Consider the following 24,172-nt stretch of genomic DNA (forward strand, 5'->3'; position numbering starts at 1 on the left):
ATCTTGTGGAGAATTCATCCATTTTTATTGCAAATGGGAGAACAGCTGTTTCTGGGGCTGAACAAAACCCATAACAGCAGCAACAGAGCACACAAGCTGTAAAACATCACTGAAGACTTGATTTCTGGCACTCTAGCAATAGAGAGATGATACTACATAACTGATCATGGTGACAGTTTGATAAGCATATCTCTATGTAACAAAGCTGTACTTGCACCAGAATTCTTTTTAAAAAAATCCCTCTACTTACTACACATGCCTTAGGACTTAATATATTATCCTCAAGGCAGGATATTCAATAGCAGAACTCACTCTGGAAGGTCTCAGCAGGAAGTATTCGAAATCTTACTTAATTTGCACCGAAAAAATCAACCTGAGGGGATCAAATGATGCCTTGTACATTTCTGCTACAATGTGCCATCACACTACAAAGCCATATTTCTATACCCAAAGGGCAACCTATATAAAATGCTATATTTGCCTCTCAGGAATACAATGAGTTAAGGAAAACTGCTCAAAACCAGTCAGAGGTTACATTTTAATGATCTGCACTAGCAGAAAGCCCTATTCACGGAACTTCTTAAGTCTCACGCTCCTTTCACAGCAGGCATTATGCGATTGCCATTGAAGTTTTAAAAACCATCGTTCTTGTTGAAAGCCAGCACGTGCATTAATGACAGCTAGGTGCTACTGATCAGGGATCAAATGCAGAACTCTTCCTGGAATACAAATCCCAGGACAGCAGAACACTTCTGCTGTTGCAGCCCATTTCCAGTCCTACTTTCAACTGCCCATGGCCCCAGAGCACTGAGGGATAGACAGAGTACAACTTGAAGTAGATCAAACATTTCTAATAAAACAAAGGCAAGATCTTGTTTATTTCATGAAGCAGGATCATTACCTGCCAAATGCAAACATAAGCCTTATTCATTGCATATGCTAGGGGTAAAAAGAAAACAAAGCAAAAAGCAATTTACAGGCTGCAGGTGCCTCCTGATGCCCTTCAAGATGTTTTAAACTGATAAGGTAAGGTGAACCAAAACATTCTTAACTATCAGAGAGGCTCACAGCCCTCAGGGGAAAAGAAGAGCCTAATAACCTTTCTACAGAAAACTCTGGATGCAGTCTGAAGATCTTCACCTACAGTGAATCATCATCTTAAACAGGCAGAAGTGGATTGGTCAAGCTGTAGATACACAGCGTTGAACACAACACTGTTGAAATCAGTAAGGTTACATGAATTGAGAGCAAAGTTCAGCCCATTTTTTACCACGTTCTCTTTTCATAAGAATTCAGTGACATGATGAAGTCAAGCATTCAGGGAAGGTACAGATCAGAAAATCAGTAAGCAGAGAAGCCTTGCTTACAGAAGATTTGAGCAGCCAGCATTTATCTGCACGAGGGAAATGAGAGCTTCCATTAATTTACTCTAGTAACAATTTGTCAACTTGAATCCATTGTAAGACAAGCCTAGAAATACTGGCAGCTGGTTGACACTTCTGCTGACACTCAAGGGAGTTATCAAAGTCTGGACATGCTACAAAAGCTATTTTTTCAGTTCAATAAAAGAATCTCAGAATGAGGAAAGGCGTAATCCCGAGGAAGACAGTTAGTATACCATTTGGGAAATGCCAATTCGTTAAAACTGCAAAATTTTGAAGATCCACATTTTGAAAAATAAGTTTAGCAGGCTCAGAATAGGAAAAGAGGAAAACAGACAGATGCCACTAAATAGCTCATAAGCACTGGGTCAGTACATTAACCTCATACAACAGAGACCTACATCAAAGTTTCTTCCCCATACAGTCATTACTGTATGTGTCAATGCAGACATGTTCTGCTCTCATATCTCAGTTTTAAGACCAAAACAAGATTCAAATAGGTAAATAATTTGAACTTGAATGTTTTCAAAGACTTGATTTTGGCATCTGAGACAGCAGCTGTATATTGTGAATACATGGAGAGTGTTCAATATAGAATATTACAGAATCACAGAATATTCTGAGTTGGAAGGGACCCACAAGGGTCTTCAAGCCCAGCTTTTAAGTGAATGACCCATATGGCCATCAAGCCCAAAACCTTGGCATCATTAGCACCATTTTCAAACCAGCTGAACAGATGTGCAGAAATGTATTCAGTGCTGTATTCTGCTTGCAGAGCACAGTACTGGCTTCACAGGCCGGGCAGTGACGTTGTTAAGAAACTTGCTTACTGATTTGCTTTGAGGAGACATGAATGAACAAACCAGAGTAGCTGGTTTCCTCTGAGAGGATGAACTCTTGGGAATCAAGACACGTGCCATCACCGACAGCAAGAGTCCAAGCAAAAGCTGGAAAGAACCAGCACCATCTAGTGCTCAAGAGAGACGGAACAAGCAGAACAGGAAGAACAACGCACTAACACTTTCTAGGCACAGAAGTTCAGGATACACGCTTTCAAGGAGACTCAAACTGCACTTGAGCATAAAAGGATACTCCAGCTGGGAAAAGGCAAGCAGATGTACCCGTCAGCATCTGAGTGTGAAAACGTTATTACCTTAAAGGTCTCAACCCAAGATAAAAATACAAAACAGTTTCCAGACTATAACTGCAAAGAAGACATACAATTTTATCATTCTGGGTGCTCCTTTGGAAAGACAATTTAGAAAAGAGATTTATTGCTTCTCACCCCTCAATAAGTGGAGAAGTCTATCTCATGTTCAAAGAGACAGTTATGGTTTTTAGTGGCATACAGCTGCATGCTCTCAGCTATGCTCCAGACATCGAGAAGTAATAAACACAGATCTGACAGGGCTTTCCACTGCAAAACCAAGACCAGCAATCTTCTTGTCTAGATCAATGCAATGCCGTGGACATAGTAACACCCATAACTCTCTCTTGCTAAGTGTTTCCAGAATGCACCGCTGCAACTACACTGTCTTAAACTTTCTAGTAGGTCCCAAAGTTACTTTATTTTGCTACCATTTCCCTAGTCAATATGGTGGATGCCCAATCATAGAAATCTAAATATATCTCTCAAATATCAACATCATCACATATTCAGATATGCATAGTCAGTTTTCAGCTGCAGACTTCAGGAGAAAACTTAATTACCAACGGCAAACTCAGGATCCTGCTGTTAATTAGAATTGCAATTTGCATTGAATAATAGAGAACACTGAATGATTTTCAATGTATGAATTTCTAATTTCTCCTCCAGGTGTTTTAATTACACACCATCTCAACAGGAACTGAGATAAAAAGCCACAAAAATAGCTTAATTGGTGTCGATCACCTGGGATGCTGAAGTGTACCACAGATCAGACTGCTCTGTGGGCATCATTCCACCTACTGGTACAAGACAAACAAGCTGCCACTCCAGCTTCTCTGTCAGATATTGTCAACAGCACAAATGGACCCCTACAGAACAAGCAGACAGCAATTACTGTTCCTGTAAGAATTAGAACGCCTACCTTCTTATTCTGCTTTTCTTGACTTTCCTTCTTGTTATATAGCACAACCAAGGCAGTGAAGTAGCTTCTACATAAACCCTGCACAAAAGTTACTGCAGGAGGCATTTTATTTTGCCCCAACCTAACTTCTGGCATGGTGCAACCATCACTCCATCTTTGAAGGATGCATGTCCCTTTTGTAAGGGCAAGTTGCCTATATTGAATTAAGTCTTTATAATTAACTGAAAGAGCACACCATAGAGAACTGACTTCTAAAGTTTTGAAAATAACCTTTGACATGTAAATCAAGTGTGGGCAGTTATCCTTGCTCTAAGTCTGCAAAAAAGACCAAGGTAACAATTATGAAGAGGACTGGACTGCCTCATTAAAAAGGAGGCTGGTGCTAACTCAACTGGAGCACAAAATACAACCTGAAGGTGAAGTTTTCATTACCTCTGTTCAACTGACCTGAAGTCCAACCGGTTTGGGAACTTTTTTCAGTTATAAGAGCTGAAATGAAAGGTATGATTAAGTATCTGGAAACAAGATCAACTCCTTCAGCAGTTGTTTCCAATGAAAAAATTAAATTCATTACAAATCTGCACTCTTATTCTCACAGGAAGTCTCGGCTAAGAGCTGTCACTGTTCACCTTAGCAGAAAGCACTGTGGCAATAAACAGGAATGAGCTATCATCAGTGGTTAAGAGACATCAAGATGTGTACCATGAACCTTTTATTCTGAACCTTTTTACTACTCTCCTCCTTGATTCTAAAAACTGTATTACATCAGGAAATTCTCTGTCTGCAGAAGAACTTGAGCATCTCATGGTGCTGCAAAGACTGGGGAATGAAGCTAGGTAGACCACTTGCCACAAGACATTAAAACATCCATTTTCTAAAAGGTGAGACCTCAGGAGCACTTAAGTCATCAGCATTCCTTAAGACTTTGTCAGAGCTTAATCCCTGTGGCTTCTTACAAGCTGCAATACAGCACTCCAAAACGCACTGTAACCCCATGTCAACACTATGTTGTCCTGTTGCCCCTAGCAACAGCAGATGCTGTCTCTGTTGCCAGATTTGGACTCCTCTCCCAAGCAACAAAGAAAATTTCCATCTATAAACACCAGATGCTGTGGAATTGTTACCCCAAATGGTACAACACCTGACCTCATACTACCCTCATAATTTTACAAAAACATCCCCCACCACCTGCTAATGTGCACTGGAGTATGAGAGCAACTGGCACCCACGGCTTACCCCACTATTCCACTTTGAATTTCTAGCTATGGTGAAGGGAAGCATGAATTGATTCAAAAGGGTCCAGAAATTTACCCTATTTCCCCAAAAAGGAATACAGAGAATATATTTCAGGAAGTCCTGTCACCAGATCAAACACTAGTTTGACTGTAGAACTGTTCTGCAGTCTCTCATGTCCCTAGTTAACCCTTCTCCCAGCTGCCCTATACAGCTTAGAAATGAACTTGATGAAACATGAATAATACACAATGCCCATCATTAGTTCTTGTTACTCAGCAGAAAAATCAATACATGCTCTGTTACAGCACTAGTCCCTGCATTCTGAGGGAACAGGTCCCACAGCCAAACTTAACACAGCCTGCAGCAGAGAAAAGGTGGCAACATCTCAGCAACAATTCCACAACAAGTACGCTGAATGTGTTAGCTATTAATCACAAAATAGGCTTTTGGAGATAACTGGTACCACAGACTTTGGAACTCTTTGGAAATTTCTCAGATCTCAGCCTCTTCTATTTTCCAGATAAGCTGGTGTCAGCTATGGGTGCATTTTAGGAATGTTACACTCCATTCTAAATTTTGTTAGTTAAAGATCTGATGCTGAATAGCCCAGTAAAACCTCAATCTAATACTTACAGCTATTGAATGTACCTGTATTCACAAAATCCCCAACTTAGCTAAGAATACTTTAAAAAAAAAATAAAAAATCTTACCATCCCTATAGAAACTGTAGAGTCCTAGCTTATAATGGGATAAATGAAACACAATTAGGCAGAAATGTGATTGTGGCCATACATCCAACACAGGGAAAGATGGGCAGTGATGAGAAATAAAGATCTGGGTCCTGCAAGATCATTTGTGCTCCCCTTTCTAGCTGGCATCTGTTTCAGAGCTGTTCACTATGTGGGTGTTCTGCAGGCTGGCAACCACGCAGAACACGGTCATTTGAGAACACATGCAAAAAAAGAAAAGGCACTTATGCCAAAACCAGCACAGAATAAATGTACTGTGAACAAAATGGGAAACTCTTCGGGCCACATTCTCCAGTGACGTCTGTGTCAATTACGTTCTGTATTGACTGGCTATTTATAGTGCTTTTCGATACTATCCATCTAGCAACTGCATTTGCTACAAACAGGGTTTACCTCCATAAGTTAGAGAAAGCATCTTCATTTTGCAGACAAGTCAGTGGTACACTGAATTGTTTTTCCAGGGGACACAGCAAAGTGCGATGTCAAAACCCCAGACTGAACACAAATATCCTGGGATCCACAATCATGCTAAACTGTGTCACTTTTTTCACTATGCTGAATAGCCCATTTCAACTAGCCACATGCCCTGCTTTTACCAACTCACCTGAAGCAACAGCTGCCTGCAGTTTAGGACAATTCTCTTGTAGGCTACAGTAATATAATCTGATAAGCTGGACAAGTAGCATAGAATTACTATTTTGCCATCTGGAATCAGAAGAAACTCAAACCTGCAGGAAACTCAGTCAAGCTCAGTTAATTATTTCAGATCACTGCCAGAACAGATGGGATCATTCAGGATCACAACAACCCAAGTGCTTTCACATTGTAGGTCCACAGTCCTTCTGCACTAGTATGGGGCAGATGTGTCTCATTCAGAGCAACAATGAATGCCACTTCCTTGGAGCTCCTCCATAGAGGCAACTCTGTGGGCCCAAGGTCCTGCTGTTTGTGGGGCCCTGCCTATGAGGGCACAGTACAATATAAGGGGGAAAAAAGGTATTAAAGGATAGTGCACAGTGATAAGCAAAAACGAAAAAAAAAAATCAAATCCTTTCTCCCCAAGTAGCTTCCTCCATGTCAAACAGAATTCTGTAACTAAGGTAATGCAAAACATTGCCTGATGCTGTAGTTGAGAACCTTACAGCACTGCCTGTTCTTGCTCTGCCTGATACTACCTCAAGAGGGATCTGCAAAAATGGCATTTTAAGCTAGCCTAACAGGGTGGCAAGAAAAAGACTCCCAAAAACACGCCTGACTCCACAGCAACAACATTCAAATACTGGGGCAAGCATTCGTTTTTTAAAAATTCCATGAAGAAACAAGAGGCAGCCTAAAGCAGTTACTTTTATCTGCCCTATGACAGCACCAATGCTGTGCAGAGAGACAATGCTAAGCAGCATGGACAGGTAGTCCATGCAGGCCAAGCTGGCAGTGAAGTGAAGGATGATTGAGTGCACTCACACAATTTTTATCACAATCACATTTGCCTGTTCCTTTCTAGGAACTCGGTGATCAGGTTCAGAGAAATAGATGAAGTGGCTCAATCCGTTCACTGCTCTCATTCCTCTGTTGTAACACTGTAGCAGTGAAACAGGTTTTTTTTCCTCTGTAGATCCTGCCACCTGAAATTACCACCTGAATACAGTGCATTGAAACCCATGCATAGGGATAGTCCTCCCCCAGATACAATCAGAACTAAATCAACTGAATTCAGTTGCTCCTATACTGCAACAAGGAACTTAATTTTAAATCTATCCTGGAGATACCAGCTCTGTCCACAGCAAGTGTTTATATGGGAGCTAAAATGACTGCAAAAGTTTTACATTAATACTACAGTGACAGATCATTATATTTTCTACATTAAAAAAATGTCAACCTCTCTTCCATGCCAGGTCATTATTTTCTTAAACCTTTCATCCAAAAGGGAAGTGTTTTGAAGCTTTCTGTCTGCCTTCCCACCCACTTCCCAAAACAGGTAGCCTACATGAAAGATACTGCATCCAGAGACTGCATGTCCATTTTCCAGAACTTCTGTGCTGTGTTCTTTATCTGTTTCTCCCATAACAACTGGACAAATGCATCTGTTTGAGAGACCACACAACACTCCAAGCAAAGAGCCTTCTTCAAACAGGAAAGTCATGGAGCATGATGTATCTCAACTACCTCAAAATGAAAATGAGGTGCCACAGCAGCACTTCTATCCAGAACAAAGAGTACCATGTAGTAAAGTTCCCTTTCTCAGTCTCACTAGATAGTCTCACCAGTGTATCAGAACATTCAGGAGTATTCAGTACAACTCAGTTTTCATTAGTGACAACTGATGGGAAATGTTGTGATTTTATAGTGAAAGCACAAAAAAGTGTTGGCATACCTGGGGTAATTTCAAAGAGATGTTTCCCTGGTTCATCTGGATTAGGTGGCAGCTCGTTCACCTGACTGCCTTGCAGAAGTATCAAACCCTGTAATGGATACAAACATTAGTGAAAAGGGAAAGACCACTAAAAGGGTAAGGAAAAGATGATAAAATGTATAGTAAATTAAAGTCCTGCTCATCTACTGATCCCAACACCTTTCTACAGCTCTGATCAAGAAAAGATTTGGGCTGATCATCCACCTGCTTCACTGTCTTTTCTTTTACACTGGACACTGCTGTTTCCTCTGGAATAACACTACTCTGAGCATGCAGAAAGTGATTCTCCTTGGTTTCCATAACTATCCATAATTTATAGCTATTTCTAACTATTCCATAATTATCCTTTGCAAAAGTTTCATCTCATATTACAACTACTCTTCCTACACCCTTGAATTTCTGGTTGCAGTGTGCAATTGAATAAAATGGCCGATTTTCCAGAGATTCTCAGTACACAGAAGTTCCCAGGGAAATACTGGAAGACAGCAGATAATTCAGATTTGCAAGACAATGGACTACCTTTTAATCCAAAAGGCTATAACTTCCCTAGAAAACAACCTGAGGCTCTTTACTTCCCAAGTTCAAATGCTGCCAGTACTCAGCTTCATTTTCTCTTTGAGCCCAAGCATAATTAACACAACATATTCCAGTTTGGGATTTCTGCATAGCGGGTGACATTGTATCTTCAAAGTGAATAAAATCCTCTTCATCTATGGAAAAGCTGAAAAAGTCATCACAGGAAGCTCTTGTCCAGTAACATGAGCGAAACAAGCCGCAAAAATTCACCAATATTTTAAAGGGTTTCCAGTTTAACATTCTTCAGGACATATGCACAATCAGACAGAAAAAATACAGTAAGAACTGGCACTCTCAAGGGTTAAGTCACAGAAAGGGTAATCAGCAGTTCCCACACTTGCACTGAACTGTCCTGGAATGCAAATGGGGTTCAAAGCATCTTCTCTTGATGAACAGAAAATGAAGGAAGTTGTTTCAGTCAGGTTTTTCACACATCTCTGGTTGATAAAAACATAGCTATGCATGTTTACTAATCTGGCAACAACCAAATCCAAGACACACTGTGCCATCATAACATTGGTAATCAAAACAAATTCTAGTTACGCTATTTGTCAGCTTCCAGAGCCACATATAATGGAGTAATACAATTAGCGTCTCATGAGACAGACAATCCAGAATTTCAACTAACAGAAGACTACTCATCATAAGACCTTTGCAATCTTTTCTATAAAACAATGAAGCCAGATGTGCTACTTTCCATTACCACTATTCAGTATAACTTCCATAGCTTTGCTCCTCAGGAATATATCCTCCTACAAATGCTTTGTTCAACAGTGACAAGGCTCAGCTCCTATCCCTTACCTAGTGTAAGAGTAAGGTTGTGGAAGGACATGGTGTTGGAGGACACTTCACAATGTCCATGCTGAGTGATTTCTCAAGAATGGTTGTAAGATTTAAAATTGAGGTACAGTAAGTCAGCACAACAGGATAAGCCTTTAGCACCCTTACCTCCCAATCCTGTTGCCCTGAAATTTGGCTCTAAGGTTCACTGAAATTAGAAGGTAAACTGAAGACATTCCAGAGATAACAGAAAAACATAGGAAAGGTAACTTGACAAAAATGCAGATACATCTCAAATTATTCAAAATGGTATTGAAAAATATTATATAAAACATCATCTTTAGTGGCCAGAACACATTCTAAAAAATTCTGCTGTTTTCTAAAGTACAAAATTCAAACCTGTTGCAGATGCATTAAAGCCTTTTATCGTGTCAAGTCAATACTGAAGGAAGGGTTAATGAATTAGTTGCACAGTGGATTCTGCTTCCCTGGAAATTGGGGAGGGGTGCATGCTCTCTCCTTTCCTGGGAATAGAAACAAGCCCAAAGCTACTTTAAAAACCCACACATATTGACAGACTCGGTAGGAGCATCAAAAACTCTTTCCAGGTCAGTCCTCCCTTCCCCCTGTCCCCTAGGGTAAAAAAAAAAAAAAAGAAAACCCTGCAGAAAAACAATGGCTACAAGTCCACCCTCTAACCTTTGGTCTTTGATGGAGTGGGCTGTGCAACAGCAACTGTCATGTGGCACACAAACATACACATCCTCAATAGTACTCAATCCATTAAGACAACAGAATAATTCCTCTTCACACCAGAAAGCCTGTGTGATTCTCCTGCCATTAGATTATAGCTCCACCTTTTCAGCAATACTATTAAAGGAAGAGTATCAACAGCTTCCTCTAAGAATCTGAAAGAACAGGTTTTCATAAAAATAGGCAATGCAACATTCATAAAGAAAAAGATGTTGCTTTGTATTTCTCTTTTGAAACATTATGTCAAAAATCTCACTTGACTTTATCAGGTAAACAACAAGAATACAACTCTCTTCCAGAGTATATATAAATAATCAAGTAGGTGGAAGATCAATGGGAATTTCAGGGAAACTATTGATTTTGTTTTTACACACAAGCGTAAAGGTCATACTTAATAAATAAACAACAAGATTTAAATTAAGCATGAGTACCTTTAGCTCTGAAGGAAATTAGGGCTTAATATCAATAACAACAGGTGAAAATATCTCCATGGCCTATAAAAAAGATCTCCCTACAACAAAGGGTCTCAGTTGTCTTCCTAAGATGCATGGGCACGCCTGTGCCATTGCCCCTTCATTCTAGAGAATCCCAAGCAACAGCTGTCTATAATCCCCAAAAGTACATCTCATCTGTGGGATGCAAGCAGCCCTAGTTGAAATCAGATACAAATCCTAATTTGTAACTCTTACAAGAATAGTTAGGACATAGTCCTGTACCATCCTACACAAAATGGCTCCCCACATTGATAAATGTATGGCAACCCTGTGCCCAAAAACGGTCAGGGTTAAAGAAAACCTTTACAATGTGACTACCTGAGGCCACTTCTTCCTCATCATGTTCACTGATGTGAGTCAGAAGTTCCCAGCTCTCCCATGTGCTTACATGCATTGCATATGAAGATAAGGTGCCTGGTTTGAAGGTGCAAAATCCAGCTGTTGCTGGCAGCATCCTGAGTAATCAAGTTACATCATCAAGTTCAAATCTCTCTAGCCTTTACACAGCAAACTTACCATAATTATGGACCAAATCCTTCATCAGGAGAGTGCAAGATATAAGATGCAGTCAACATCCTCATTCATCTACCATATTTATGTCAGGCCCACAGGGGAATATTAGTTTCCATTCTCACTCTACAATGAAATTTATGTGTGACAGTCAAGCAGGCAGTTGCACCAAGCAGTTTAATAATTGTCTATAATGAGCATGTGGATGGTGATGATATTACACAGGCTGACTGTCACTCTGTAATGCATGTACTGACTCATCAGGAGCCAGCAGTACAGGGACATTGTCTGGCTCATTCAATTATGTTCCCACTGTTCAATGACTCTGGTTAAAGACCTGAGTCAAAACAATGACTATGTGAATTATGATGCATAATCTACTACAGCAGCTAGGAAAGACCTTAGCTCAAATGCTCTGAGAGAATTTTACAGGCGTTAGGAAAACATGAATAAGAAATACTTATCTCCTCTGTAAGCTTTAGCCCATAGCACAACACCCACTCCCTCCCCCCACACTAAAACACATATTCCAGCCCATTCGCAGCATCTAACAAAACCTGCACACTGCAGGTTTTATACTTCACACACACAAGCCAGCTCTAAGCAGCTGGTTCACCTCATGGCTAACAATGGATTAGTTGGGAGATAACAAGTCCCAGCTGAGCAAGCAAGGTTAATCACTCCTGCCTCAGTAATCTGCAACTCCATAGCTCTTCTTGTCAAACTCCAGTCTCATAGCTGGCCATAACAGGATTTGGAGGTCAGCATGCCCTCCAACATAAACACTTTCTAACCTTTGCCCAAGCTCTCCCACTTGTCTGGTTGTAGAAAAACCTCCCTGCAACATCTTGTGTCTTTGAACCTCCTTAAGTGTATATAGTTTTGGTGAGGACAGAAAACAACAGAAATGAGCTGTCAGTCATAGCATGGCTGTGATCACACAGAAGTCACAACACCTACAGTTCTCTAGTCATACCTGAGGTTTGGTTTCCTCTTCATCCTTATAATAGAAGAGCTGATCCCCACGCAGCACAAACCACCGCTGCTGCCAATTCTTCATAATGCTCCTTTGTTTCTTTAGCCAGCCACACTTCAGCACACGTTCTTGAGGATTTGGAGAAGATGGTCTGGAGGGAGGCCCAATCTGTTCACCCATCACCAAACTCCTTGACCGGGCTGAAAAGGCAATTACAGAATAAGTGAAACAAAAAATCATAGTAAGAGCACTCAGAGAGGATAAATAACTGTTCCACGCTTCCTCCTCAGATATGGACAGACATGTTTCCTTTTTGAACAGATACTTGTTTTTCAGGGCCTGTATTCAAGTCATGACAGTCAATCACAGAAGAAACATTACTTTTTGGTACTGATCACTCCAGAGTGTCTAAAGGTGCAAAATAAAGGTACCAAAACCCCAAATATTTTCACTGAGGCTTCACTGCTCCTATAACCATTCTTCGTGGCAAATCATCACTGCCTTCCAGCTCTACAAGGACAATACTAGTGCTCTCTCTTAACAGGATATTTGTCCAAAGAAGATGTGCAAATGTGTGATGAGGAGGCATAAAAAGAAGAAAGTATAAAAAAATATTGTCACTCCTCACACTACCAGTTTGGGGTGATTAGACAGGGAACCAGCTGCCAAAGGAGAGAGAAAAAAAAATAATAACTGAGGAAGATTAAAAAAGAGAATTGTCAATCAAAGTAGTGACTGTGATTCACACAAAAGACAGAGACAACACAGCTATCCAGAGTTATTAAAGTTATCTCACTCTTCAGGGCATTCTGATGCTGAAGCAAAAAAAAAACACCCCAAAACTAAAAAACAAAAAGAAAAAAATAAAAAGACAAAATAGAGGAAAAAGCCAACATCTAAATATGAGGAAAGGGTTCAGAAACAGAAAAGAACTAAGGAAATTTTCTTAAAAAATTGAAAGAAGTCTATGGCTCTTTCTTTCCTCCTCTCTTACATTAAGAGTACTAAAGCTTGGGGCACTTAGAACTAGTCAGCAGTAGCAGACAATGATTATATACTGCAGGCAGCAAGCCAGTCCTCCAGAATGGATAGGTTAGGTGACCTCATAGGTCTTTTCCACCTCTATTTCCTTTGGATTTATGAAGTATCTTATAATAATAGTTATTTAATACTTCATGCCATTTTTCCTTCATTAGTGCTAATACGGTCCTGCTCCTTCCCATTTTCTGCATTCAGCTAACTTAAAGCACAATTCATAACTGCCCACTCAGAACAAGGCATGAGTTTACAGGCCAGTACCAGTAAATCTGTGTCACTGATGTCTCACATTAACACTGTGAACTGTTGCAGCTAAAAGCCAGGCAAGCTTCTTATCCAGGAATCCCTGATACACTACAGCTAATTCAAACCATCACAAGAAAGTGCAAAGTAACCCTCTGCCTCTCAGAGTACTGTCTAATTTTGCCTCTTTTGGGTTCCGAGAACTAAACATGGCCTTGATGTTACCATGTGATTGGTTTCTGCTCCTGGTGCCTCACCACACAGTGATGAAACTGCCAGTGTTTGCCAAAGAAAGAAAAATAATGTGGATGTAGTGGTGTTTGGGGAATTACAAAAAAAAAAAAAACCAAAACAAAACAAAAATAAACAACAAAAAAAGCTTTAAAAATAATCACATTTACAACATTAAAATTGATCCTATTTCTTCACTTCCATGAAGCAAACAGCAAAATATGGAGAGACAGATAAGGGACTTAGGTCAGATTTTTAAAGAGCCTTCTCTGTGTAATCCAGTGAGGGAAATCACATTGGAGTCTGTGATAAAATCTGCTTTGACCTTCCTCATGACCTGGCAGACAGGTCACCATGTAGTGCTTTATAAAGAGCTAAAACCAGCACATCTAAACACTTCCATCAGCAGAAGGCAGATTTGAATGGTAGCACATTCTCCCATTATCAAAAAGTCACAGTGACACAATCTCCACTTTTATAGTTCCGTATACTTTCTCCTTCCACTCTGTCTTAAGGATCCACTTGCCTCTCCTGTAACCATTCAGCAGGCATTCATTCTGACCCCAACAACCTTCCAGTTTTATAGACAGAAGATGGAATCACTTTGTGAAATTTCAGACTCGATGAAAGCCCTGACAGGCAGTATGCATTTTTTTTCCCATTTCTCTAAACTGCTAAGGTAAATCCTGCTGCTCTCAACAAAAAATGTGAATAACAGATTTTGTCTTGTGGTTCAATCAAGAGAAATTAATTTTCAAATTATAACTATTTCCTGATGTAAGGACTAATTTTTTTATTTTGTTTTTAGTTTTGCTTCAAAATGAATTTAAAAGTTGAAATGTTGTAAGTGCTGCTGCAGCATCATAGCTTTTTCAGAATCATTATTCTCTTAATTTTTGCCTAAAATACATTGCTGAATTTATGTGAGCTAATATATAGCATTAGTCCTACATGACTAAAATTTACCAGCAACTTTTGGATTCTGCTAGGTAACCCAGTACTCCTGTGTTCTGATTATTTTTATATGCCAAAACAATAGTTAAAAAAAAATAAAAATCTTACAACAGAGGTCACTTAAAATCAGGCTTTGGTATATCCAGGCCTATTCTCTAAACTCACTCACTGTAGTCTGAGCTCTCTCAGGTATATTCATATCAAGAACCACTTTCCCCCACACAGCCAACATGCTCAGGCTTTAGTATCAGCTCTTCTGGTAGCACAACATCCTCTGGCAGATGATTACAGAGGTACCAGAACACTTTGCTCCCTCCCCATCACCACCAGGACATGAAGGACCCTGTTTCACACACAGGCAGTAAGAAAACTCACTGATCACTTCTAAATGCCTATTGCAGAGGCCCATAGGAATTGAGTTGAATAAAATTTCTCTGCCTCATCCCAGGCCACATTTTACTACTATAACCAAACTGTAGTCTGGTTTAGACTGTCCAAATTCCAACCTACATTTGTGTTACAAATTATGTAATTACAAAAATATCCCAAAACTTTGTTTTCATCAAGGGCACTAAAATGGTTCTTAGGCAAAATCTTGGCTATTGAAGTAACCAGTTAGTCTAATGATACCAAAATCCATCTTTCAGTAAGCACCTCAGTAATTTCCACATTGAAGTACCTTAGCACTCTCCAACTTAAGCATGAAAATCCTACCAGCCCCCAGTTTTCCTGACTTGCATGTATTTATGTACACCCTCTGCTACTTTATCTCTCCCTATAAAAAGAAATTAGTTTTATTTAACTGGAAATGTACCATCTATATTGACACAGACCTCACAAAAGACATCAAACATCTTGCTTTCAAATGTTACCAAGTATGTTACCTTATATGTTCCCTCAGTCCTCCTTTGATACTATTTGTACAGCTCACCAAGTAATTATTTATTTTAGTCAAGAGTTAAAGCTTTCATGATCAGTCTCTGGAGAAAGCAGATCTTTTTCTCATTTTATTTTATGCAGCACCATGTCTCAGTCAATTGCTATGATTGTTAATTCTTCATGCTGTCTCAGCTTTCCATTTCCTTAGTCTCTGGTCGTGACTGTAATAGTTAATTTCATTAGGGAGATACTTAGCAACTTCATCTGCAAGTCAACAACATGGATCAGATAGAAATTTTTAGAAAGAGGAATTATTTATGGCTATTAACAGCATTGATGTTTATATTGCATGCTTCACAGAATACAATAATTGCATAGAGGTCAGAAGAAAACTTTTATGGATGAGCAGGGCCTGCCTTTAAAGAAGCAGCTATCTCCAATTACTGGGATCAAAATATCTGCTTTGATAACCTGATGCAGTACATCAAGCACCTGATTCTTAATGGTAGAAATATATTATTTGTACTTATCTAACAGAATTATGGAATCAGCAGAACATAAGGAAGAAAACAAATCAATAAAGCAGACTCACAACTCAGCAAATACTTTACATGCTCTGGAGTTCTGATCCAGTAATGTGTTTTCAATAACACCACACAGGTTGGTTTCACTCTTCACATTGTCATTAGTCTATTATTGATTTAGTCATACACCTGAGCTCTTAACAGAAATCAGTGTAGAAAGGATTCAAAGTCTCCTTGGGAAAAGGTTTAGGATTCATTTGCACAGCACGGCAGTACTGAAATGCCAAGCAGCCACCCACACCATACCCACTCAGCAGCAGGGAAACAAGGGAGCTGCAGCACAGCAAGGTAACAGCACAGCGGGCAGACCCGCAGGTGGCACTAACGAGTCAAACCATTTCGGGATGGTACATCATTACATAAGGCAAGAATCAAAATTACAGACCTAGAAATTGCTCTTAAGCCTGGAAGTGACACTGGCACATGGAAGTTCTCATATCCAGATGAGGATGGGAGGAGGAATATGAGCCAAGGCAGTGAAATGCTGCTCAACACTCACTGTGCAAATGCTTGAGACTATACTAAATGAACTCCCCTCCAAAATACCATACTCGGTTGTCATGCCTCTTATAGTAAAATCAAAGATTATTCTAAGGAGTGGATGGGTCAAATTGTATGGAGCCAAACTGCCACTCCTTACAGAAGCAGCAATCCCTATCCAGAGGGCCATACACCACTACAAGAGTTCCTCTGCAACTCAGACCTGCCCCCAAGCAATATCCACATTCCTGTTTCCTCATCACATCTATTTTCTACCCTGCACATGCATATAATAGGAACATCGTCTTCCCTATCCATACCATCCCTCCTTCCCGAGTTCAATCCTGCCTGGCAGTATTATACAACCTCTTCTGCTCTCCTTCTCCCACTCCCAGCTCTGAACACCACTACAGATTTGAGCACTCAGAGTACTTACTTAAACCAGACATGGAAATCAATCAAGTCAATGAAATTCAATATCAATTAAAGATTCAATCTTTTGAAATTTCATAGATAATTAGCTAAAATCAATACAGTCATTATAATTGATTTTGGCCAACAAACTGTCCTACGATAAAGGCACTTTGCTGTGGTGTTTCTTCAGTCTGATGACACAGTGACACTACATATTATTTCTAATACTGTCTTTGTTTAGCATACTAGCCACAAAGGGAAGTGGCTTCCCATACTATAAACAATATTCTCAGTTGATTTATTTAATTCAAATTTGGCCTTATAAAAGGATTCACTGAAAATGCAGGTAATATGCCTATAAAGAGATACTGAATTTCCTTTCACTGAATTGTAGGCAATAAAATACTTGGTTTGGCTTTTTCTGTGTCTATCACAGAACCATATTTGTCTTTGAATTTGATTGCTAAGATACCAACTCAGTAAGTATAAACAAAACCAAGGTACTTCCTCAGTACAATCTGAAAATTAGGCATCTTGAAACACAATAATAAAAGAATTAAAGGCTGAATATTTGAAGTGGTTCGTCACAAGATATTTTTAAACAACTAGAAGAATATCAGTTACACGGACTTGGCAAGGGCTTTTAGTTCCCTCAATACAGAGAAGCAATCTCTACAGAAACAAAAAGGTGCTACACAGCTGCTCACATTTTGTGATCAGGATGAAAATTGCCACATTCAGAAACACTATCATAAGAGCCAGCTTGTGCTCCATCACTTCTACCTGATAAAGCCACACCTGTCTACTCAGAACATTTTATAGAGCAAAGTCACATGCTATGTTTACTTCCTTCCCTTGATTTATTTTTCTTTCAGACACAATAAAAATAAGAAAGGAAAAATAAATGGGTGTGGAAACACTTTTTTTCCCCCCCAAGAAACCTCATAAATGCATTGTACTGGAAGCAGTTCTGTTACCTACTGTCCGATCAAAGGAAAAGCAAGGAGACAGCTTTACATATGTTTTTCTACTAACTTGTACTTTCTGCAGTGGTTGGGAAGCCGAAGTATCAAACCAGGATTAAAAAAGACCAAAACAAAGCTCAAAGACTGATGGAAGGATCTATTTGTATAACTGTTTACTTGTTAGTAAGTTTCTGCAAGAAAAACTGCATTCCCAAATACCAGTTTGTAAATCTAGAATCCAACATGAATTGGTACAATTTACTAGGCTATAAGCCAGTGTACTTTCACTCTCAGACTAGGGATGACCACTGTTAGAAATTTGCTGTATTCATAGTCTGAAATACCTTTCAGCCCTTAAGTGAAGAGCAGAAACTTTGGTAATAGATAATTTAGCTGTTGGTAAGCATATTCTGTTTAAAAATTAAAATCACACCCAAATAAAATTTTTTAAAATCTGACATAAACACATATACAGACTATTGAGCAGAAAAATACCAAAGGGAGGGATGAAGGAAGATCTGAATATCAAGGAAACAACCAAAAAGCATATTTCAACCATGGCCAAAGGATCTGAGCCAGCCTAAAAGACTTTAGCAGGAAAAGATGAATGCCCAAAAAGGAGCCCAAATGGCTTGGGAAGCTAGACTTCTTCATGAAGAAGCACCCTGTCGTTACAACACAGTGTCATCTCCTCTCAAAGTCCAAATGCTGAGGGTTCTGTTTTCAAGCTGTTTGCTATTTTATAAATGTTCTCTCGTATCCCTTCTGCACTGCCAGACCAGTCAGTGCTTTTTCACTGGCAAACATGCACCAAGGAGCTCTGAAGAATAGCACTAGACTGCATAAATTCGTTATACCAGCATGCTTTAAGGGTGAATGTGCTGACAGTACCTGGCAGGAAGTGAGGTAGGATTTCCTGCCAGTACACAGGTTAGGCACATCCAAACAACACTGCTGGAATACTCAACTGCATCTGGTACTGAAAACTGTGTTGCCCAACTGTGCCATAAGCTCAGGCACAACAACACATACTGAAAGCTGCCTATAGCCTTTATTAGGGCCAGCAGAGCTGGTTCAGGTTTTCCATCAATATTCAACAAGCTCACAGTATTTCCTTTGTAGAATATGCAGAAAAACTATTATTCTGTTTCACCAGTACAGCATTTATGGAACACAGTCAGGAAGAAAGAAGAAACTCATTAGTTGGACGGAAGTTGCTTCCTGGCTAGCATGAAGAAATTAATCTTGGACTTCTTTGTGGTGTTCAACAGCCATGATCTTTCACTACCTTACAAATGGCATAGTCAGCTCTGTATAAGGCCCATTCTAAGTCAGAAAAATAATTTTGTACTCCAGTGACCTGGGTGATGTGACCATAAAAGCCATTTTACTGACCAGAGTTACTTCCAAAAGTATGCAGGTAGTTTATCTAAACACGGCAGCAGAGGGATAAAACTGAAGAAAGAAAAGAATCTGCTTCAATCATAATTCTCTTTTCCAATGACACAAAGTTCAAGGCTTATGTGAGATATAACCAATGGTCTGGTGAGGTCTTTATCACATCAGAGAACATATATATAGTAGCACAACCTGATATACATTAATGCAGGACCTTTCCACAAGTCAAGGAAAACCAAGTATATTTGATAATCAATGCTATCCACCCTACACAATACAAAAAACTCAATCCAAAACATACGGTCAGTGAGATAATTTAAACCTTTTCTCCTGAAGAACAATTGATATCCATCTTCAAACTAATACAAATTGGTAGCATGTTGGACTTCAGGAAAAGTGAAGGATTTTTTCAATCCATTGATATCATATAGGTAAAGGGATATTGCTTTATTGGTTGACATTTCACAATGGAGACCTCTCAGCTATCGTACAAAGTAGTCCTGAACTTAATTTGCTTTCACTATGAGCAAGAAGGCCAGCAGGTCTCAACTCCACAGAATAATTATTTAAACTAATTTAACCTTGCATTTGCACAAGAATTTGAATTACTGCTTCAGGTTGTAGGAATGTTTGGTGATTTTGACACCTGACAATGAAGAAACCTTAAATACTGCAGGTAACCAGCTGTTCTCGAAACTGCCCTGCAAATCCACAAAGCCATGCCAGTCTTTTCAAACCACTAGCATTAGATCATGGATAGGTGCCAAGATGGAAGGATAATTACTTCATTCTTTCTGCTACAACAGATTGACCTACCAATTTACAATCTAGTAAAGTGAAATAGCCCATGCCCTTTGTTATTGCAAAACCAGAGTTACAGACCATATTGATAATATAAGAACAAGTACAGAAACTGCTCCCAGCAAGAAGACTGTATTTCTTTAGCTGCACTATCCTCTGAGATGTCCCATCTGGATCCACTGCAGGCTATTCAGAGGACAGATCAGCACTCAGCTCATAGCTATTTGATGTGCTGCTTTAAAGCACATGTCCTGTTAGACACTATGGGCTACAATGTTACCTAGCAAACCCAAGCACCAGCCCTCCGCTCCCACTGAACCCTCTCACGATCTCTAGGAAGCTCTACATCTTCTCTGTCTATTGGTTAGGACTACATACCTGCAAGAGAACTGCAAACCCCACACTGCTGAAGGCTTCTCTGTTGCTGGCTAAGCCCTTGTAATACCATGGACAACCACACTGAGCCACAGCTCACCACTGCCAGAAGAAAAAAGTCTTCCTACTTCTAACTCTCCTCTTTCCATGTTTTGTGTTTCTGCTAACACACTGAGCCTCACATTCCTACACTGACAAAGCGAGACTTTTTAATAAGAAAAGTTACTCACTGAGATGCTAGAAAGTTCTAAGATTGTTTTTTCTCCTGGTGTTTTAGTAAGTCAAATCAGGTCAGAGAAGGAAGGTCAAACGAATACCTTGAATTCCCTCTGCAATCAGCAACAGCCCCTTGTAGTCCTCCCAATGGCTATGGCTATTAATGTTTAATAATCTTTCCAGTCATAGTAGATTAAGGAACAAACAAAAACATGCTGACCCCGGTAACATTCATTTTGGAGCTGGGACTGTGGCCTGAGCTTGTAGAGCACCAAATACTGGGGAGTCCTGATTAAAATTGTAGCTCTACAGCACTACAGATGCAGCATAGGCATAGTTCCACTGCAGTGTGAAAACTCAGGCTCCCCAGAGGCATGCCAGTCACCCATGTGCTTTAGTTAAATATTGTCTGTGCCATGCCAAGCACATGGACCATATTCTTCAGACAGTGGCTGCCAACATCAGTGGTTCCTAAAACTGATGTTACGAGCACCAAAGACATTTGTCTTCCCTGCTCCTTGGGATATCACTTTCCAAAATTATTCTGGACTGAAAAAATTAGAATCTAGGGTAGAAAAAGCTCTCTCAAGGCCTTTTGCCAACAACTGGCTATAAGAGGAAGTGATAGCAGAACCCAGCCACTATCACCAATAAAATTCCCTGAATTCAGCCACAACATTGTATTTTTCTTCTTTCAGTCATCCAAAGATCAAGAGCGTATTAATTCCTACCCTACTTTTCAGGGAATAATATTGAACCGAGAGATCAGTTTGCCTATTTCAACACTGTTGTACCTGTTTTTAATGTGCAAACAAATTCTGCTTCCTACTGTGTGAAACAGCTAAGTACTTGCTGCGCTGCCAGGATTGATCTGGGGGACAAAGGCAGAAGAAATCTAGGAATTCTTACTCCTACATTAATTCATACTCTGAATCTAAGTACTCAGATTATTGAACCATAAGTATTTATGATATCACTGGTTAATAAGCAAAGGTGGTTCCCCCTAAACTGGAGGTCTGCAAAGGAGTATTAACCCTGTGCTTACGATTCTTTGAAAGAGATCATGAGCAACCCAATCCCTTCCCATGCAACAGAATCAGTTCTCACTTTAGAAAAATCATATGCAGCTTCTTTGTCATTTATTTCTTATACCACATGCTGTTTCTTTTTAACTTCAATACCAGTTCACAGGATGACAACCTTAGTGAAGCATAACAATTCTTTATACCTTCTTTTAAGAGGAAGGCTATTACAAGCAACTTTTCTTAACCACAGCAAAAACCTAGTATCTCCTCTCTTTACAGATCTTCATAAAGACCAATTTACAGCTCATTGGGCACAAAGGATACACAGAAAAGCTCTGTGGAAGGAATACATGTTAGAAAGACTGTCAGCAGGAGCTTCCCTCCCCCACATTAGTTTTAAATACTTAAATATGTGCAGGTATGGGCAGAGTCTAGGCATAGATCCTTTCCTCTTCCAGTTCAGCAGATAGCTTGCACTGCAGCCTCATGAAGGAGTTTCCCTTTCCCACCAGTGAACCCTTATCCTTGCATCAAACTACCCCTGCCCATACTGCAGGGAGCTGAAGAAAACTAATTGTTTTTACTGCTGTGCTTGCCTATCATTTACAATAAATATAAGGGGAAAGCCAGCAAGGAAAGAAAGTCATTCTGGTAGTAATCTTACAGTGAAGAGTAATTCATTTTTACAGGTAGTAAAAGTGCAGGTGGCTGTCCTCTCGGGAGAGGTGCTAGCATTTGTAGCCCTTCCACTATGCTATTTACACACAGACTGTCAGTTTCACCCTGTACTCCCTCAGTGATGTTCTATTAGTAATTAGAGAGCTTATGGCTTTGTGATTTTTTAATATTTAATTCCCTCCCCACAAGTGCTCTCCCCAGCAGTCCAGGTGCCCTTAGAGTTGAATTATATTGCTCTTTCTCAATACCCCTTTCCCTCCCCAGGAGGTGAGGCTATGGTTCATTATTTCAAATTCAGATTGCCCGTGCTTAATAAGCTGGTGCCTGCCTACAAACTTTTCAGGGCTTTTTCTAAAGGAGAATGACTGCCTGCCTGAGCCTTCAGGCAAGGACAGAAAGCTGCTATTGCCAAGAGCACCAATTACTCCAGCATGCACCATGAATCCAATTGGAGAGGGGTATCTCTACAGAGATGAGAGGATTACACCTTTGAACAACTCAAGTCCTTCTTCGTGGGACATGCCACCCAGTAAGAGTGAGAACATGAACCTGTCTCTGGAGGAATCCCACAAACATCACTTTCTTGACCCTGTGTCTATGTGCACACGGCCACTGAATCAGAACAAAAGAGACCAAAAAAAAATTAGAGACCAGAGCTTATAACACAGCACATTGCCATACACCCCTGCACCACAGCAGCACAGTGCTAGGAGCCTGACCCGATAGCAAGGAACAAAAGTAACTCCATGCTTCATTCACCTCCCTCGGGCTGCACACACTGAGAAGGGACCCTCGTAGTTTACTTATCCTTTACTTTACCCCTTAGCCTGGTCCTATTTCTTCACACTGCCTTCAGGGCAGTTAATCCAATACTGCACCAACTCCAGCCTCCCTCCACAGCCACTGTACTCCTGCCATAGGATTTTAAGTTTAACTCAGCAGTTTCATCTCAAGCACCTCCAAAGCAACATGACAAAACCCAGGCTCATGCTGCAGGTAGCCCTACTACCACCTCCTCTTGCTCTCTACTGTCACCCTGAAAACTCAGCTTCTGAGCTTGCTGACATGGTTTTCTAAGGACTTTCCCAGGACAGTAACTGTAAACATAGATATGTGTACATTCTTTCTGTTACACGTCTTGTGATGGACATCTCTCATGGCCAGTGCAGTGAGAAAGTGTTGTCCTGACCATCCAATCCCTGGCCATGGTCACAAGCCTATAAATCCTGGGAGGAAAAATAAACTCTGCTCTTTCTGCACCATACCTCAACCTGTGTCCGCGTGATCTATTGATCTTCAGCGGTAACACTCTACCATGTCAGAGACGTCTTCCTCCATCAAACCAAGCTAGAAACCAAATGATTCTTACCAACATCCTTGCCTTTTACCCACATATATTTCCAAAGAAGAGCTTCTAAGCTTGCCTCTCCTGCCTTAAGGAGTCACCCATGAGAGGATGTGGGGTAGTGAATTGCCCCCTCACAGGTGGGCTCCTCATTAATGGTGGCTCGGCTCTGCTAGCTGCACAAGCCACTCTGATTACTCCCACTCCGGTGCCTCGTGTGCTCCCTGCAAGGTTGGTGGGCTCTGAGGACTGAAGGAAATGTTTGGAGGAGCTCACAGCTTCAGGGCTGTTTACCTTGGTTGCAGAAGTAAGAAAGTGGGTGTTACCATTTACCTGTTAGGCTGGAGGTGCCAAGGTGCTGCTCCCATGTGCTCTGGGATAGCTGTGTACAGCACCAGCCTCTCAAACCAGAGCTGAGGGTGGGGCTGAGGAGGCACCAGTGCTGCACTGTGGGGCTGCAGGAGCACCAGGCACATGAGAACTTCCCTCTTCCATCTTTTACTGGCTAGTGAAAGGATAGCTCTTCACACAGCATGAGGGAAATAACTCTGTTCTACTACAGGCATGTGAAGGATATCAGTACATTTGCACCAGACTAACCAAAAATGTCT

At 40.4% G+C, this 24,172-nt stretch overlaps 1 protein-coding gene across 2 annotated transcripts in view; it reads right to left on the reverse strand.

Annotated features, from left to right (window-relative positions):
• Positions 1–24,172, reverse strand: part of ARHGAP22 (Rho GTPase activating protein 22) — a 129,054-nt gene that overhangs the window by 101,218 nt on the left and 3,664 nt on the right. For both annotated transcript variants that reach the window (XM_015633034.3, XM_015633033.3), the window contains exons 2-3: positions 11,936–12,135; positions 7,808–7,895 (exon numbers count right to left, since the gene is read on the reverse strand). In XM_015633034.3, coding sequence (XP_015488520.1) covers positions 7,808–7,895; positions 11,936–12,135 — 288 coding nt within the window. The remainder of the gene's footprint in view (positions 1–7,807; positions 7,896–11,935; positions 12,136–24,172) is intronic.

Source organism: Parus major, chromosome 6 (assembly GCF_001522545.3).
Source record: "Parus major isolate Abel chromosome 6, Parus_major1.1, whole genome shotgun sequence".
NCBI lineage: Eukaryota > Metazoa > Chordata > Aves > Passeriformes > Paridae > Parus > Parus major.